The sequence below is a fragment of the Colossoma macropomum genome, unplaced genomic scaffold, assembly GCF_904425465.1.
Source record: "Colossoma macropomum unplaced genomic scaffold, Colossoma_macropomum, whole genome shotgun sequence".
In the NCBI taxonomy this organism is placed as follows: Eukaryota; Metazoa; Chordata; class Actinopteri; order Characiformes; family Serrasalmidae; genus Colossoma; species Colossoma macropomum.
The window spans coordinates 13,931,360-13,951,747 of NW_023494791.1; the positions used below are offsets into that span (position 1 = coordinate 13,931,360).

Genomic DNA, 20,388 nt, shown 5'->3' on the forward strand with positions numbered 1-20,388 from the left:
ATATTTATATGACAAATTAATCGTTAGCATGTTTGTGACATCCGTATGCTACAGTCATGTAAGAATCTTAACTGGATTTGTACACTAAGGCCTTGCGTTTGCAGTGCATTAGCCAGGCACTGTAGTTTGTGTTTGCATTCTTGCATTTATGTCTCTGGCCTTACAAGGAAAAGCGACCTATACCTGTTCAAACTGCCTGTTGTGTTACACTACAAGACTTTTACCCCAGCTTTAGCCCATATTCTCAGTCTGGCCAGGTCTGTGCTGGTTGGTTGGCTATAGTCTACAGATTTGAAGGCAGTCAGAGTCGACAAAGAAAAATGGCAGACACTCGAGTGGAGCTTTTTAATGAACTTATGTGGAGCTTTTTAATAAGCTTGTACAGTGCTTGTATATCAAAAACTCTAACTATACATCCACAGCCTCACCCAAATGTTCTACCTGCTGCTTCTTTAGTGTGTCACCACACAACTGCAGCAAAAACAGCAGGAGTAAGCTGCTCCACGATTGTTTATTTGTGTCTCCTAGAAATGGATGTGAGAATGTGTGTGTTTGTTTGAGTTCAGTGAGTTTGGTTCAGTTCAAAAGATTTTAAAGATTCAAAGATTAAAATCATCTTAAAGAAAGCTGACATTAAAATGCTGTTTAGACTGTATCCTAAAAGTACAAGGCATATTAAATTCACCTCACCACAGTAACTTGATCAAACTGAATAAACCAACATTTTAGACAGAGATTAATACCCTTGGATAGGGATTTTGTACAGCTTTTTTCCCACAGAAAGCACTGTCGTTTCTAATCTTTCTTCGTGACCCATATCCCCAAGTCCCCTATTACGAAATCCTCTGTGGAATAATTTGTAATGCATTAAAGTAGCAGCTCTCAATCCTGCTCCGAAAGCACCATTATATTGCACATTTTTTTTTCTTGCTCTAAGATACCTAGTTCAACTCGGGATGGGCTTGTTTTACCTGATAATTACCTAATCAGAATCAGGTGTGTTAAAGCAGGGAAAACAGTAAAAAGTGCAGGGAGTCTTGAGAAACACTGTATCAAACACATCTTTCATTTTAAACAGTACTCACAGATACTACAGTACGATAAGCTAGTACAAATAGCAAGCTGGTTTCTTGCAACATAAACATGCCAACAATCCAGATGCTGAGCTGCTCTTACTGTTTATATCTGTGAAAAGTGGACACAGGATCCAGCTTTTGTTTTCTTCAACAAATGTAACTCATTTATAAGCAGAAGTCTGCAAATCTTATTCGTATGGTTTTGTTGTGCAACAGGGCTACAAAATATATTGTTAACTCAATAATTTTCAAATTATTCACTGACATTGTGCAATATGCAAATGAGCCTCTAACCAATCCCAATGTTTTATTACTTGCATTCTGATCAATCACAGATGTTCTGTAGATGATCCAACATGCAAATAGTTTTGGTAAAAAGTAATACAGGAATCCATAACCATGTCACATCAAAGGTTCACTAATATGTTTTCAATATATTAGAAACTATATTGTAATTAGGCCTTTCACAGTCATGAAATTTTAGTTGAAAATGAATTGCTATGTAAATAATTGCAATTAACAACGTAACTTCTTTTGCTGATTGTATGAAACTATTGAACACTCAAAAAAAAAGGTACAAAACTGTCACTGGGGCAGTGCCCCTCTTGTCACTGGGGTGGAACCCTCAAAGGTACATCTCAGTACCTTTAGTCAGGGAACATAATTGTACCACAATCCACTGAAATTATATTTTCTAAGTTGTATTGACTTCACACACTCCATCTCATCTCCAGGCTTTTTATTTTATTGTTCTGTTTTAAAACTTTGGGTTATGAAAAGGTACAAATATGTATGGAACAAAAAACTTATTTAACCTTAAAACAGCTGTTGTACCTTTGAGGGTACATTTACATTGTTTGTTCCTTGATGAATGAAAAATGTACCTGCACAGAACCTGTATTTCTCACTGTGAAGTACATGCCTAAAGTGGCTATACTGGCTGATTGGTCACCTTCCTTCCTAGCTGTTGAACAGTAGCTCCAATCTGAAGACAGATCAAGCTCAAATAAACAAACAGTATGCCCCCTCTAAAGGCATTATAGCGCCAATTTACATGTATTTGCCTCAGTCTGATGGATAAAAATGCACACACATTCTGTTTGCTGTGACATAAGCATATGATTGTGAAAGCTTGCTAGGGATAACAACTGCTGTTAGCTCAAATAATTGTGATTAGGCGATTGTGTAATAGGTATGACAGGTCTATTCGTAATCACTATATGTAGCAACATATTTGCAAAAATAGCATGTCTCGCCACAAATACATTCGAAGACATGTCGTAAATACTCTGCCGCCAGAGTAGTTACAACATGTGTGTGTCCACGCTCAGCATAGTACAACGTAACTGGAACTTTCTCTGTGTTGTATCTTCTGTGAGCACAGATTCAGAGCTGAATTCAGATCGCTATTGATTTGTTTCATTAGACTAACAACAAAGGTGACTGAAATGTGAAATTTATGAGGGTGTAACAATTGACAAAATTCAATTCAACACAATATGGGGGTTCGATGTGATTTGACATATTTTTTGATACAGCAAAAATAAATTCACAAAAAGCACTAAGATAAAACACGACGGATAACAAAGAAGAGGAGGTTAAATGGCAGTAATAGTCAGGTTTTTTCGTAGACCTTAAAGGGTTAATGGAGAAGAGTAGCTCAAAAGCTAGAAATAGCTCATTGTGGCCCTGGAATAAAGGGTTAATTCATCCTGCAAATGCACCTTTTCCACCGCTAGACTGCTAAATTAGCTCTAATCAGGAATAGACTACTTAGGTAAATTGTTGACTCTTTTTTCATTTTTCAAATGCTGCGATATTTTTTGTAAAAACCTAAATATTTTAATGTGACTTTTTCATTCAACCCTAATTTACAAGAATGAATTCACAGAGCTGCGATGTGCCCAGTGCAAGTCAACACTCATTGAACATGATGTGGTTTGTGTTTTCATGTGTGGCTACCTTCTCTGTACAGTTGTAGGCAGTGCGGAGAGTATGAGATGCTATCGTACGGTAGCAGTGAGTGCTGCAGAGACGTTCACAATGTTTCTGACATTTCACGATTCCCACGAATCCTCTCTGCCACCTCAGCCTCCTACCAGCCAGGCCCACTCTCCTGGCACAATCACACACTCACACACACACACACACAGCCTGTAAACCCACACACCACTCATTGCACATTCCTACACTCTGTTTCTCCATTTTCTGTATTCTGAGGGAAAAGCATGTTTCACTTTAAATGTAGCAAAAAGCATCGCCCTCATCATTTGTATGCTGAACAAATAAAAGCTGGTACAATTACAAAAAGAGCTGTACTGACAGTACTGAGCACTTTACTCTCCCAATGTTGCTATTAGGTGTTCTTTCGTGCAGCATCACAGTGTTAAGTGCCAGGCATTTCCCAGTGCTGCAGTGACCATTGCTGGGATGTGGGTGGAGGGTCACACAACTTATTTTGTTCAAGACTTCCTTCCATGACTGAACAACAGCAAAACTTCAGAGGGTTGAATGAGTTCACTGGCACAGTGTGCGTGTATGTTTGTGTTCAGAGTATTGAGCCAGACTATTTGTATGTTTGCTACACTAAGACACAAGAGCCTGGGCTTGAAGGCTTCTTATGAGAGTGCTGAGCTCAGAGGTACAAAATCAGTAGAGACAATGTAACTGAGAATGTAACTGACTGAGAAAAAATACAATAAAGCTCCATAAAGATAGAAAAACACCTGCAGTACAGAGAGTTAGCATTAATGTAAAGGGGCTGTCAACCCATTTGCAACTTTCTCCTTGATGCTAAAGATTTGTGACCTGATGATCATTAACCAACATTAGATTAGGAAGAAAGGCTAAAAGCTAAAAATTCTGATCAAAACTGTGCGGGTGTTGCGGTTGACAGTGGCGTAGTCAAAGCAACGTAAACAACCCCATGACAGCAGGCAGTTTGTTTTTTTTTCTGGCAGAAACTGGGCTATGAATCTGTACACGATATCAGATTTTGGAGGTGAACTTATATTCAAATGAAAATGACTACGGTGACCATGGTGATAAGTGTTAGTGACGAACCCAACTAGGAATTTGGCCTGTCATGCAAACAGTGTTAACATTACGAGTTGCTAAATTTCAGTATTGTTTCAGTCATTAGATGGAGACAAATCATTCAAGCAATGCCAGCATTTGTTGGCTTATTTAGACTAACTAATAAATTATGCAGAAAGAACGGTTAGTTTACTTGCATACTCTGCTTGGCAGCATCCTTGACAGTAAAGGGAGAGAAGGTACAGTTCTGTCAACAAACTGCTGTCCAAACACCAGTTTCATTTTCATAAAGTGGGCACTGGAGACACAAGTTTTCTTATTTATTATTGTGTTACAGGGTTTTATCGCAGTTAACCCCTTAAAAAGCCCCCAGGCTTTATACAGCAGCTGCAGGAATTCCAATGCAAACTGGTTGAGCTATGCTTAGGTTATAGAAGTATGTAATAAAACTTTGGGCTCGCCGGCGGGCCCTGGCCTTTTAAAGGGGGTAAGGGGCGTGTTTAGGCATGACACTCAAAATTCTAGGTACCTCACTCTCTGGTAACCAGTCAGGCATGTCGCTACCCGATCTGCATCCCCTGCCTGATTTGCACCATACATGCGCACCAATGTCACACATGCGTATAGAATATTACTTTTATCAGCACTCTTCCCTGCTCAGCTGGCATGCTATCTTACATGTTTATTAATGAAAACACAGAGCTTTCAGGTGTAATCATCCACCTGAGCGGTTCTGCTTTGTGCACAGTAGCATTCTTGGCCGATATTTGCACCACAATGACAACAGAATTAATAAAATATAGGCTCAATCTCAAATGGCTTCCTAATCCCTATGTAGTGAGTACTATGTAGGTCATTATATGTAATGGGTTCTACATACAAATAGTGCATTATATGTCCAAATCAAAGGTGTTTCTATTCAGATATAGCTGCACAACAACCTATGTAACATTTATTGCACTGTTTGGATGCAGAAGCTGTGATTTCATGACCTATGCAGTGCACCATACAGGGAGTAAGGAACCATTTGAGATTGAACTACAGACATGCTCTTATACTAAACCAATGATAGTAACATTGCGCAGGTTTTAGACCATATCCTTTTCATCTCCTGGTGCTCTAAACTGAATGTTTTCACTCATAGAAAGAAATGTGATACTAAGTAGTATTAAAGAGAATGAGACTGCTTACATAGTGCTCTCAGCATTAAACACTCCAAGACAATCTGTTAATACAATGTCATAAGATGCATGCATGTAGGGTACCGATTAGGCAGCGTTGTTCCTAATGCAGCGTACACGTGTGACAGTGGTGTGCAGTGCAAACCAGAGGATGCGGATCGGCTAGTGACAAGGCACAACTAAAGAGACTTTTTCTTCTATGGCGCAGGGCTGTGGCAAGATGTCGTTGACAAATTCTGACTAGTAAGAAAAAAATTGACATTAAGGTTCTTCCAAAATAGTCCCACCCAGCTCAAATATGAAACAGAGGAAGCACAAAACTGCAAGAATCATAACTGAAATGGCCAACACTGTTCTTGACCGATACTAGTAAATTCACACTGGAGCCTGTAGCTAAAAGCATAAACAGATTAAGGAAATAATATGACAGCCCCTTTAAAACAGCTCCATACCTTTAGGGATCTGGAGACCTCTCTAGTGAGTGTTTTTGTAACATCATTCACACAGATTTCTCTTAGCAAGTGTTAGTTTGGTGATTACTTTGCAAATGCCATAGTGGTGCTATCAGGAATTAGCATTATGGATAACACCATCATCCAGTACACAGAAAAATAAAGGGTTACTGAAGCAAGAAATATGTTACTTAAATGTCTGTTACAAGCTTTGATTATCCATATTTACGTTAGAGCAACATAAAATGAAAGCACTCCTAGCTTGATGCTTACATAATGCAAAATTCACTACCTTTTGATTAGCATCATCATAGTGGAAATAATAAATGTTTAAAAAAGGTTCATAAAATTGTGAACATAAGAACATAAGCCACTAGCATATAGCCATGTTTAACCCCTTATATGCCAGGGTCCACCGGCAGGCCCAAAGTTTTACTACACACTTCTATAACCTAAGAATAGTTTAAACAGTTTGCACTGAAGTGTAGTTACTAAATAATAAGCTTAGTATGTAATAAGCCTAGGAATTTAAGGGGTTAATATAGAAACTCTTTTAATTCGCCTTATTTCTCTGTCTGTGCACTGCGGCTAAAATGTGTGGTCACAGAAAAAATGCAATTTGTAGACCAAACATTTATTAATTTTATTGTTACAGAATATAGAGGCCAGCTCCTCAAGCACTACATAAAAAGAGAGCAACTCTTGAATCACAGCACAGCAAAGATGCTGATCTTTATCATATCCAACAAACACATCGAGGCCTGAGATGGCAGACACATGCTCTGATACTAGATGTCAAGGTGACTGAGGGTGAAACCATGGAAACCATGACAGTTCAGTTCAGTTAATCAAATAGTGTGAGATGAGCAGTCAGGCAGACAGATGATGTAAACGGATCTTAGCACACAAAGAGATCTACAGACTATGTCCGAAGCTCACTTTCTAAAGGCAGGTGACAAAGGAAAACTCTGAAAAAATAAGTGGAGAAACATAATGAGTGCCGATGCTTCCAGATAGTTGTACTGTATGACATAATTAAGCAATTTAACATCCTACCATCCTCAGTGGCATGTACAAAAATGCTGAGCAGGCCCAGCTTACCTTGATTTTGGATCAAGAAGGCAAGAGAAAAAATATCTAAATGTACAGAGGGATAATATAGTAGAATTGCAATGAATAAACTGCTCAAAACAAACAAGAATGCACATTTGAGAGCTCAGTTGTGCAAAAAACAAATATCAGACTTAACATACCTGCAGAGTGCTGGAAAAAAGTGATTTGATGAGTCATCCTTCACCATGTTCTCCATAAGTGGGCGAGTGTGGTGTACACCAAGAGAACAGTACAGACCTGAATGATCGATCCCCTACAATGAGGGGTTCCGATGCCTCTTTTATACTTGGGGGGCATTTTGCTCATATGGTTTGGGTCGACTTGTCCCCTTAGAGAGAAGTGTCACTACAGATCAGCACAAAGTTATTCTGACTGATCACCTTTTTCCTATGATTAAACACTTCTATTCTGTTGGGAGTGGTCTCTTCCAAGATGACAAAGCCCCCATTCACAGGGCACACAGGGTCACTGAATGAACTAATGAGTATGGAAATGATGTAAATCATATGTTATGGCTTTTGCAGTCACCAGATCTAAACCCAGCCGAACACCAATGGGATATTTAGGACCATCATGTTGGACAGCACTCCCCACCACCATCAAAACCAAATGAGGGAAGGTTTTTGGATGAATGGGGTTCATCACTCCAGTACAGTTCCAGATACTTGAATCAATGCCAAAAAGCTGTTCTGGTGGTTTGTGGTGGCCCAACATCTTATGAAGATGGCCCAACACACTCACTCATCAAACCAAGATATCAATTTCAATAGAAAGAAGAACTTCATTGTTATCGCAAACATATACAAGTAAACAGTGCAGTAAAAGAGAATTACTCCAAGACATCACACAGGACTGGGCCTTGAATAATGGAATAATAATAATTCCATAATACAATGTCACCATTTTGATAAGCATGTTCTGAAGATTGTGCACCAAAGATTTTACTGACAAACTACAGAAGGAGTTGATTTCTGATAAGAAAAGAGGGAGATGAGAGATCGAAGCCAAGCCAAGAACAAGCCTCAGGACCAGGCACTGAGAGCACAGAGATCTCTTCTTATCTTCTATGAAGACAAAGAGTATCTGAAAGGCCCTCAAGCTATCAACACTCAAACTTTATTGTCAATATAAACGTACTACCCTTAGTAACCAGCTAAAGCTGCTTCACAGTAGAACACTAATGTCAAATTCCAGTGGTGTGACACAACCCACCCTGTATTAGAAATCATATTTGGCTGAAGTCTCTGGATCATTATATACTGCGGTGTTGCTACAGCATCCCACGTGACCCTGGAGTGCTGTCAGAAATGACTGAAACCAGACATGATTGAGCCATCCGGCCTCTTACCCTTCATCTTCCCCTGATTCTCCTTCCTTATCCTACTCTGCAAAGCTCAACAAGCCTCTGTCACATTTACAATGCAAACTGCTGTAGCCCCGTCTCCATGGCACACTGAGACATTAAATAAAGTCACAGAAGAGCTTTTTGTACTCCCTCCATATGAGAATACTGCACAGCTGGAACGGCCTGGCTAGCTTGCTACAGTGCCCACTGACCAGAATTTTCCTGCCATTACCTGAAAAAGCCATAAATGAGCAATAGAGGCCATATAATCATAGAGTCCTGGTGGAATGGAAATGAATACATGGTAAATCTCCAAAATATAATCTTGAAATGTAACCATGAGCAAAGTCACAGCTTTATTTTGCCACTTGGAAGAAAGAAAACAAGCCTGAAGAGTCCATACAGATGAAAACAAAACACAAATGCTACTGTCACCATGTCTACTGTACAGAAATAGTAGGAGGCAGGTTATAGCAGGTACTGAATTATAGTTATTACAAGTATGCAGCAGTGCTGTCTAAACAAATAGGTCGTTATAAGAAACATGGGCAATTTTTTGAAAATCAGAAGACACATATGCACTGTCAGACATGCTACAGTGTATTATGAGTTAAGTGATTATTCACAGGTAGTCTGTTTATAAATAAAGCCCGCTCATCACTACTTTAAAGGTTAACTTAAAATCTGCAGTTCAGCTTTATTACACATGTGGACTGCACAGTTTCTGTTCTTAGGCCTGATCTCCAGCCTGTTTAGCAGCTTTAGTGGATTAAGTTTGTCACTTGACATGTAGAAAATATTTGTCCTGGCATTGTAAGTGTATAGACAGGCTGATCCTGATCACCCTGCCGAAAGAGTCACTACAAAATCCTTTTAACCTTGTGACCTTGTGTTACCTACACAAACACATCCCACATCTGCAGTAGATTTTTTAAGAATGTAGTTGAACAAATGGATTAGTCAATTTCTAATTTCTTCTCCATAAATGCAAACAAAAAGAGATAATCTCGCTCACGCAAAACATTTTTTTTTTCGTTCTACTGAATAAATTAGCAACATAAAAAATGATTTAAATGTCAATGTCAGTCCATTTAATACTAATGGCATAACAATTTCAATACATTATCAAAAAATGAATTAAATTTAAAACTGTATCATTGATATAAACCCCGGTTTCTTCCAAGGGTCTGTCATTTGCCATCATTTGTGGAAATGACTGTCAGTGATCAAAACTATGCATTTGGGTGCGTCCTATCAGAGAAAGGGAGGCAGGGAGGGGGAGTGGCTTGCATGCGTCCATGCTGGGTATGTATCAATGACGTGGAACAAAGCCCACTCTTCTCCAATGCAGCGCTACTCAATCAAAGGTAACTAATGTAGCACAGCTAGCTAACACACGTCATTTAAAAATGACTTAACTGTTAAGTTACACTGCACACATTTACACTAGCTACTTTATTCTAAGTAGGTTATTCAGTATGGTATTGGACTTGGTATGGGTGAGCACTAAAAATGTGTACTCATGCTTTTATTCTATAGCCATTTATAAATTCAAGTGGTTGTGATGTTTGGGACTTACTTTGTTATCAAATTCAAACAAAATCTTGACCTCAGATTTGAAAAACATATCAAACCTGAAAATATGTTTAAAGTTACACCCCTATTAAAATACTGGTTTTTGATTCATCTAACTATCTTTAAGCCACCTGATCTTATTTAATTGGCTCAGATTAATACTGGCACAGCAAAGAGAATAGTTTCCTCTGGCCATTTTCTATCTGGGCCAAAAACATCTTTCAGTGAACCATGAATCAGTTTAAGCTACAGTGGTGATGCATATCGTTGTTGGAACAAAACCCTGTATTTCAATTTTTTATGTTTTTTGTTCTTTTTATTTGTTTATGAAATTTGAAAATTACAGCTGTTCATTACGATGTGTTCACATTTTATGATGACTGGCCCAACAAAAAAATGTTTCCTTCTCCTGTAAAGTTATGATTCTTGTAAAATAAAAAAGTATAAAAAAGTATTGTTAGAAATTGATCTTTAACTTGCCATGTACCTCTGTGAATTAATTTACACATTGTACAACATGATAAAGATCTACATAACATCATGTTAAGTCAATAGGCTACTTGACGCATGTTTGAACATTAATGCCTTTAGGGCAAAACATATAGCACTACCTGAAGTGAGAACGGGTGCAAAGCTGTGGTACTAAAGCAGCCACCCACATGTTGTCATGGTTCACTGGAGTTTATGAACACAAAGACAATGTCAACATCTGAATCTTCTTCACTGCCTTTAACAAACAGGACTTCCTCACTCCTATAACTCTGCCTTTTAGCATGGCTATTTGTGTAGTTACTGAATAGTAAGTCTTAGGATATGATAGGCCAAGGAATTTAAACAGTTAACCAGTTAACCACCTAACCTGACTATGTTAGAAATTCACATGAATGCATGATAGACTTATTAAACCCACTCAGTGACTTGCTTAGGGGTATAAACATCAACCCATATATGCATGCAGTAGGCTATATTGTGTTCTGGTATTTTAAAAGCATATTCTCTACCACCCCAACCTTAGCAGTAATAAATGGGCAGCATTTCTATTCCTGAACTTTATATCATCCATGACAAAGTCAGACCACATGAATTTGACAGATGTGAACACTGACCTACATTTTAGGCACCAATGATGTGTTTCCAGACTTCTATCTAGTGTAATCTTGTCCTGATCCCTCTCCCTCTCTCTTTAAGAAGCCACATACACACTAATACAGACACCCTCAGTTGCTCATGTGCAGAAACTAGCCTGTACTTTAACTCACGCAGGTGGCGAAGCACTCTCACTCGCCTTGAGGCAAGTTTAACAGAAAATGCATGACATGACATGTTCTGAATAGCACTGAATTACAGCACAGCGATCAACTCAGGAGAAAAACTGCACGCTACAGCTTTCTCCGCCAACGGCACATAAGGAAGGGTGGAGACACACTTCAGCACATGGAAGGCTTTCATTCACGTACACGCACAAACACTTACACCACGTGCTGAACTGACAGCAGCTCATGTGATAGGGTTTTCCCATTCAGCTAAGAGCACCGCTAACAGTCACACAAAACCGAGAATGCAGCCGCATGCATTCTTAAGCAGGAGCGCAGCAATAAAAGTGCTCAGTGCTCTATTACAAACCCATGTGTTTCCCATCCCTGTGCCTTAATAAGAGCCATCCTCTGTTTATCACATTAAAAGCTTTCCCTATTGCTCTTCTTCACAACTTCTTTCTTACTACTTCTTTCAAAGCCAGATGGCCAATGTGCACTGAAAATGACCCTGACTATTAATGGCTTGCATTGTTTTTTTTTTGAGGAAAACAATTTGCATGAGTAAATACTTGTGACAACAGCAATAACTAAAAACAAGTATGCTTCATAAAAACTCCTGTAGCAGCTAAAACTGCTGTGCACACTGTCTTCATACAAATCCCTGGAAAACAGACTGAAGAAATATGTGCAGCAGGAATAATATTAGTTTTTTAGTTACTAGGTATGCAAATTTTGGCAAGTTCTTTTGACCAATAACCAATCAGCAATTAACCGTTAATTGTCAAGGACATGACTCATCCATCCATCCATCCATCATCTAAACCGCTTATCCTTCTGGGTCGCGGTGGGGTGCTGGAGCCTATCCCAGCTGTCATTGGGCGGAAGGCAGGATACACCCTGGACAGGTCGCCAGTCCATCGCAGGGCACATGACTCATCAAAATATCAATTATAATTCAGATCCATTTCTAAAATCTTAATAGGCCACATTCAAAGTCACAGACATCAACTGAATTCTGAATGCACTGAGATTTTTAAAAAAGGGCTGGGCAATATGACATATGACAATATCTGCATAATATGTTACAATATGCTTTTCTGATCATATTATGGATATCATCAGTACTTAACACCAACCAAGCTGCACATTTGATTAAAAAGAGAGAATAATTAGCTCTGGTTAATTGACTTTAGGTCAGTGCAGAATGTTTCTTCTTATATTTATTTTTAGCACTACTTTATCTGTTCCAACTCAGAGGTCAGTAAAATACATATTGTGACATTTTGTGTATTGTGAAACTTTGTGAACAAAACTTTGTTACCTTTTTCGCCATATCACCCACCTCTATTAAAAAGTGTTTCTTTTATGGATCATGAAGTGTAGTAGTGATAGGTGGGCTCAGGTAAAAGTGCATATATGAGGTAAACAGCCCAAAACTGTATCAAACATTATATATAAGAGCATAGTTTTGTTTAAACCCAGAGGCTGACAACTATAATATGCTATAAAGAGTTCATGAAATGTCTGCAATATATAAAGATGGGCTACAGAAAAGTTCCAAAATTTTACAAACTCATTACTAGCCCAAATTAAAAAGAACACAAAGGTCATGATGGGGCTAGCTCTGGCGCTATGTATCTAGTAGTTTGCAAAAGCCGTCACCATCCACTACGTCTTTCTCAAACCAGTATGTGATTTCTTTTGCGGATATTTGCTGTATATCACTGTGGTTGTGCTATTGTCCTCTCAGAAAGTGGTCCCGAACACCACCTTTTATAGCTGCGTACTTCATTTTTTAGTAGGCCTATCTAGCAGAACCAGCTGCAGAACCAAAACTGTTCGTCAACTTCAGTGATAAACACATCAAACTCACTTCAAATAGAAATAAAATAAACTAAAATAAAATACAATTAATGTTAACATTTTTAACCACTAGCATTGCCCAAACAATTGCTCTTTTGTCAGTTAAGCGTTAATCATTTACATCCCTAATAGTTACTGTTACAAATATTTACATGTGTCCCATTGTTTTCCTCAAAATAAACTTTCCTAGCGCAATCTCTTATTGCAAATAGAAAAAAAACATGCTCCTTTGTTGGACATTTTCTTGAAAAGTTACAAGCTTTCAAAATATTTGATGGACAATGTATGAGTATGGATGGAATAGGTGTAACCTTTATCACAACAAGGCAAGGCTGATGCAGTAGTGCAATTCAAAACAAGAGTTTCAGTTTCACTATCAGGGAGGAACAGAAACAGTGGTCAAAGTGCAGTCAGGTGGCCTACCTCTCCGGCTGTGATCTGCAAGGGTCTTCTCTTCAACTCCACACACTTCCTGAGCTTACAGATCTGATGGCCAGTCTTTCGGTTCAAGCAGCAGCTGCACTGCCCACAGTTGATCTTGAGGAGGCAAGGCCCGCAGGCCCCGCATCTACTCCTTTTCTTCCTCTCTCTTCTCTCCTGAGCTTGCAGTAAGCGCTGTCGTATGTCTGCCTCCAGCAGCGGAGAAGCACCAGTGGCCCTGTGCTCCAGAGCCAGCTCTAAACTTCCTGCTTCCGACTCTGTATCAAATGAGAACTGGGTGCTATCTGTACTGCTGGACACTTTGCTGTCGAAAGAGCAAGCTGTTTGAGGCCCAGTGTCCAGAGAGCCGCTGTAAATACCTGCGCTCAATGACAGAAGCGATAATGCTCCTTCGTTCTTGCTTGACAACTCATCTCCATCATCATCTTTGGTCTTCACGGCTGTGGTGCTGTCAGCCTCTCTGTCCTCTACCTGGTTAGCATCTGTGGGGTTCTGAAGTGCTGGTGATTCTTTGGGAATTTCACATATGGAAGATGCTGCAGACAAATCTGGTTGAGAAGAGTCTTCTAGGGCGCTTTGAGAAGCAACGTCACATGACTGTGAGAGAGAAAGTTCTGTTGGGCCTGAGGTATCAAGTGTACAAACAGAGTCGGCTTCAGCGGCTGGGTCATGCACTTTGGCGAACAAATCATCTGACTCATCAGTTGTGCTTGGCTTCTCCATGTTTTCAAGGGGCACAGGGCTGTTTTCACTTTGTACCATTTCTGCAGTGACCTCAAACTTCTCCTCCTCCACTGTAGCAGTCTCGTTAACAAGTGGTTCTCCATGCTCCTCATCTGCTTTGTTTTCAGAGCTTAAGTTGACAGGTAGAGCCTCTACATTGGTAACAGGTGTCTCGCTTTGTTGGTCATCAGCATCACCATCATCACTATGTTCTATAGGTTCTATGATCCTCTGAGTATCCTGTTCCCTTGTCTGCTGGCCTCTCTCTCTGCTTTTGGCCACCCTCCTAGAAGGCTTCACTTCTTGTAGGCCACTCTGCGACAACGGACTGCCCCGGAAGGACCTCCTCCTGCCCCTGAGGTCTGCAGCTGGGCCATGTTGTGTCAGAGAGCTGCGTGTTTGTCTGAGTTCGATAGATCCTGTTAAGTCAGATGTATTCTTGGTTCTGCTTGCTCTTTCCTGGGTGGCTTTCTTGGCAGGCCTGCTAACGGCACTTGCCTGGACCCTCTTGGTTGCCGGTTTCTTTCCTGTGGACTTCCTGGTCTTCACTTGCCTTGTACGTGTTGTTGGACCCTTGGGTTTGCTTGAATTTGCTGCTCGCCTTCTATCAGTGGAGGATTTTAGTTTCCTAACATTTCGCTTTCCTGGAGGCTGGACCTTCTTTAACGGTTTGGGAGGATGAGGCATAGCTAAGTTTGATGAGGGTAAGAGGGTTGAGAGACAGGCCAGCAGACATGGGAAATGGACTAATTCTCAGAGTGAATATATTTAAAATATGGCACTTGGGATTCCTTTCCCATCATCAGACCCAGTATAAACAAGTTAGCATTTCATTGTGGCCTCCACAGGGGCATGCCTGCAAAAAATGAAACATATTATGATCAACCTATTCATCACCACTAAACATGAAGCTTAAGTAGTACATCAAGTTAAAATAGTAATGGCCTATCACACTCATCATATTTTTGCACAAACTGTAATTATGCACAGTACTGAAGTGTTAAGGTTCACATGATTTGTGCAGTTGTTTCGCTGCTGTTAGTTACAGTGTACTTTGGTAGTAGTAACACATTAGTTACAGTGTAATTAACAGGCAACACGGTCAATAAAATGTAGAAAGTTAAAATGCAGGACTAGTATTGTTAAGAATAACACATTTTAGTCCTTAACGCCTTTGCTCATTTCCCCAACAGAGTAATAGCGACTTTAAGCCTAAAAAAGGAACGGCTGCACTTTTCAACAGTGCTGCTTTAAACATTGCGCCTTATTGTGGCAGAATTCACTGACCACGAAGGGCTTGAACAAAGTTTTAAATATTCGGCTAAATACCGAAACAGATATTGGACATACAGCCAGCAAAGGCTACGAGTGCTTTCCTTACAGCTGACAAGCGCTTAACATAGCTGTGAAGTCGTAGCAAGTCTATTAGCACATTCTCACTGTAACTTGGCTAAATTAGCTTTAGCTAGCTTAGCCGGACTACTTCAAGTTTCCTCGCTGCTGCTGCTGCTGCTCGTTTGATCCGTTATCGTGCTACAAGCTCACAGCCGCGTCTGGAAACAGCACTTTTTAGTTTTGGATTGAAACCGACACAGCAGATAACTACACAACTGCACCGAGGAAAGATGCAAGTCACCAAGATAAAGATAATCCTGTGTTGGTGTGTTACACTGGCGTGTACACTTTTAAGGGAGTTCAAATACTTCACATACCGGACACAGTTGAACTGCTTGCACTGCTAACTAACTAATAATACTCCACGCCTGCGAGAGACGGCTGATCCTCCTGCATTTTCCTTTGGCGAATTTGGTAAGTTGGTCGAGCCACCATAAGTTCAGCAGGACGACGGAACAGCGGGACGACACGCAGTCTTTATAGTGTAGCTAACACTTAATAACATGTTGCCCCGGAGTAAAACAGCACTTCAACCCGTAAATCCAGGCACCACAGCCCCTTCTCCCAAACATGACCTACGCTCTCCGCTCACATCGGTTATTTAATGGACGTCCGCGGGCTGACAGGAAAACGTGGAGTGGAGTACATGCTGACAGCGCACAGTCAGTCAGGACTTCAGTACTAGAGACATAGCCTGTAATAACAACGACCACGACATCACCAGTAATAATAATAATAACAACAACAATAATAATAACAATAATAACAACAACAATAATAGTAATAATATGGTTATTATAAAGGTTATTATTATTGTTGTTGCTGTTGTTCTTGCTGTTATTGTTATAGTTATTTTTATTATCGTTGTAATAATAATAATAATAATAATAATAATGTTGTTGCTGTGTTGTTGTTGTTGTTGTTTTGTGGTGCTATAGTTATTATTATTACTGTTACTACTACTGCTGCACATGTGAATTATATGAATAGTAGAAAAATATAAACACATACAGTGGACATCTCCATACATCTCCAATAACACAATAGCACTTTCAGACACTAATCAGTTTAGATCTTGTTTAAATTTCAAATTATTGTTTAATAATTTTTTTGTTTTATTTATTTCTTTTTCTGCAGCTTCTTCAGTGCTTTGTGATGGCAGATTAAACACAGACGTATCTTTACATACTCTTGAATAACTTTATAAGAGAGCACAATCATGGCAATTGAAAAAACACATACTGTGACGACAAACATTCCAATCATCTGAAAATCAAAACAAAACAAGGAACCTCCAGGGATCTGGTAAATGTTAGCACTGATGATAACCAGGAAAAGACTGGGCATAAATAGCGTTTATGGAAAGGGAAGGCAAGAGAACCCCATTTCCCTCCAAAATGACCATTTGCTACATTCCTTAGATTTAAAAACAGCCCTTCAATGACTTACAGAACATCTGGTAGCATGACCTTGAGTAACTGAGATCAAAGCTCAGCTGTCTGACTGTAATGGAGAAAGAAATATTTGGCAAAAACATATTGTTGTGTGTGAACCTGAACCACATAAACCTCATACCAACTGTTAAAAATTAAAGTCAGTTCAACTTTAAATAGTAAGGTAACTGATTACACTGCCTTTCTTGAGTTAACTTAGCTTGAGGACACTAGTTCTTCACCCAGCTCACACTTCTTAGTTTAGTCAAGGTTCTCCTAACTCACAGTTTTGAATATGAGCATCTCAGTAAGGTAAACAATATAGATTTTACTCAGTTTACTCACTACTTGGGACTCCTTCCAGGCCAAAGTGCTGCAGATATTAGGGTTTACCCTCATCTAATGCTTTAAATTCAGTTCATGAAGACCATGCTTATTAGCTGATGAGCTGAATCAGGTGTGTTTAATGAGGCAGTACGCTAAAGTCTGTAGTGTTTTGGCCTGCAAGGACTAGAGTTTAACACATGTGCATCAGACAGTCCCACCAGGTGTTTTCTCCTCTTGGGGTCCCAGTTATGGATGGCTGTGGCATCACTCGGATTCAAACTCTTGCTTAGTTGCCCCACTCAGGAGCACCAGACGTTACTTTGATATCTGTGTCAAACGTTTACTTCACGGTAAACCCAATAGCAGGAGACTGTGAGTTGGAACCCCAGTGATCCACAGCTGTCCGTATCTAAGTTAAGTTAAATTAAGTTACCCTTATTAGTCCCACAACAGGGAAATTTCACCTCCACATTTTAACCCATCCACGCAGTGAAACACCACATACACACTATGGGCAGTCCTATCCACAGTGCCCTGGGTGCAGTTGGGGTTAGGTGCCTCAATCAAGGGCATTTCAGTCACATACTGTCGGCTCAGGGGATCAAACCGGTGACCATCCGGTCACAAGGCTGGTAAAGGAGCTGCAAGCCCAAAAGGAGAAAATGCCTGGTGGGACTGTGTGATGGAAAGAGTCTCAGGTAGTGGAGAAACTGAGTACAAACAAGTTCTATATTGTTTACTTAACTAGGAAACTGGAAGTAAAAATTAAGAGAACTTTTAACAAAACTATGAAGTGTGATATGGGTGAACTCTAGTGTCCATAAGAGTGTAATCAGTTACTTTATCATTTAAGTTATGCAGACTTCTTATTTTTTACAGTGCATGAAACAGGATAGAGAGAAGAAGATCCAAGTCATTTGACTTCTCTGAACCTGCATGTTTTTAGAAGCATTAGAGGAGAATGTGAGATCGTCTCTCCAAGTGTTAATACTGAGCTGTAATGGGATCATGTAGGAGAAGGATAATGATGCAAAAAAGAAATCTTCAAATGAAGAGCTGAAAAAAGGAAAGAATCAGGGTTCTGTGATGGCTGAGTCAAAGTCTAGACTCAACTGAGATGCAGATGAGAATTAAAGCAGCTTAGCATAAAAGAAGACACACTGATCTGAAGTTTTTAAGATTCATAAACGCTTACAGGAAACTTTCTTTTTTGCAAATTCTTATAGGAAACATTATTATAGAAAACATTTCACAATTTATTTAGTCATTTGGCAGTACTTCTTTAATCTAGAGCATGGCATCTGGGTAGACTCTTTGGTTTAATAAATAATTAAAATGGAAGCTGTAACTTGGTTAGGGAAACATAAAAGTAAAATATGCTGTAATATTAAACTATTCTTAAGAAAGTTAATGGTGCTTTCTTCTTCACATGACAGTCCATCCATGCTCATGATGTGCTGGAACATACAGACTCCTGAAAAAAAGCATCTCTTTTGAGATTAATGTAGAAAAATTTTATAAAAGATGAAAAATCTGTCCTATAATGAGGAATAGCCCTGAGGAACATACATTTCTCTGCCCAATGTGAGGTTTTAGAACTCTAGTTTTAGAGTTCTAATAATTAATTGACATCAAATTAAAACATACATGAATAGAAAAGGGATGTATTGTATGATACAAGTCATTTTAAAGTTTTGTAGATGAAGATATGGATTTTAGCTTTATATAAATTGGATAAACTATAATTAACTATGTATGTGTTCATGAAATAAATTCACTTCAAAAGTCAGACATTGTGAGAAAACAAATCGTTTTTAGCAGGCTAGTTATTCTCTAAAATGTCTGTTTATTCTATATACTTGCATCAAAAGGTGAACTAGCCTGATGACATTTGTAATTTCTCAGATCTGAGCTGAAGTCTGAAATGTAGATTGATTTTCTCTTTAGAGGAGATTCTCCTGGGCTTTATATGGATATGTGTATATACCAATTTACCAAAATATCTACCTGTAGTTTTGTGTTTTCCCTGCAATTTTCTCCTGCAATATTGTTTAAGATGGTTTACAGACACTATTAGACAGAACAACTTACAATTTACATTTACACATGTAGGCAAAGGTAGTGTTAGGAGTCAGCAGTGTAGAATGCGTGCCCTAGCAAAGGGATCAAACCCCAGTCTCTAGCGTGGAGAGGTGTCACCCACTGTACTATATCAGCAACACATTTTATCATCTACAGACAACAACAGCAAAATAAAACACAAATAAAATGATGTAATACAATTTGACTACTGTTTTTAGGGCCATCACCTTTCAGTGAGCTGTAGCTCACACTGTTACATTTCAGTGTTACATTTCAGAAGAAATTCCACTTTGGGAGACAGGTTTCTTACTTGATATTGTTCAAATATATTAGTTTATGACTTGACCATACATAAATTATATTGTGTTATACTACAGTGTTCCGCTATTGGTTCATTCGGGTGCCAGTGAACCACAACCAGTGAACCTACATATCTACAGGCTAACAGGTAGCTATTAGCCTTCATTTATTTTTAGCCACAAAAGTACTTTTTTTCCAGATAATTGGTTAAATAGTTTTTTTTTCCTTCAGTCTTGTTTATTATAGCAAACAGATATGATACAGAGTGTGATAATATTATGTGTAATGCAGTACAATAACATAACAAAAGAGAAATAAAGCAACAATTTAAATACAGTAAATAAGAAATATCAATAGTACTGCAATCAGTATTATCAACATTAATACCAAAGGTGACACAAAGGTTGAGAAAGACAGTCCCATTCACCATAACCTACTCCATTTCAACACTGTAGCACATCCCTAATAGCCGGTTTAGTGTAATCCAAGAACTCGCCCCAAACTTGATACAATTTCTTAATCTTTTTATTATCTAAATAAACTAATCTTTCAAGGGGGAGGATATTATATATTGTTTTACACCACTGAGTTACACTAGGTTGTGTAGACGAAGTCCAACTGACCAGGATGCATTTTCTTGCAACAGCGAGGAGACCTCTAATCAATAAAGCTTGATAAGCAGAGGGTCTATTAAATGACGCTCCTAGAACTAGGAATAAGGGGTCAAAAGGCACAGATACATATGAAAACTGCTTGATTTCAGAGCAGATCCAACCCCAGAACTTATTAA

At 39.1% G+C, this 20,388-nt stretch overlaps 1 protein-coding gene across 1 annotated transcript in view; it reads right to left on the minus strand.

Moving 5' to 3' along the window:
* Positions 1–16,116, minus strand: part of tet1 (tet methylcytosine dioxygenase 1) — a 40,517-nt gene extending 24,401 nt beyond the window's left edge. Inside the window, exons 1-2 of the mRNA XM_036574002.1 lie at positions 15,774–16,116; positions 13,321–14,917 (exon numbers count right to left, since the gene is read on the minus strand). Of these exons, the coding sequence (XP_036429895.1) occupies positions 13,321–14,748 (1,428 nt within the window). The 5' untranslated portion in view covers positions 14,749–14,917; positions 15,774–16,116. The remainder of the gene's footprint in view (positions 1–13,320; positions 14,918–15,773) is intronic.
* Positions 16,117–20,388: the final 4,272 nt, after the last annotated feature.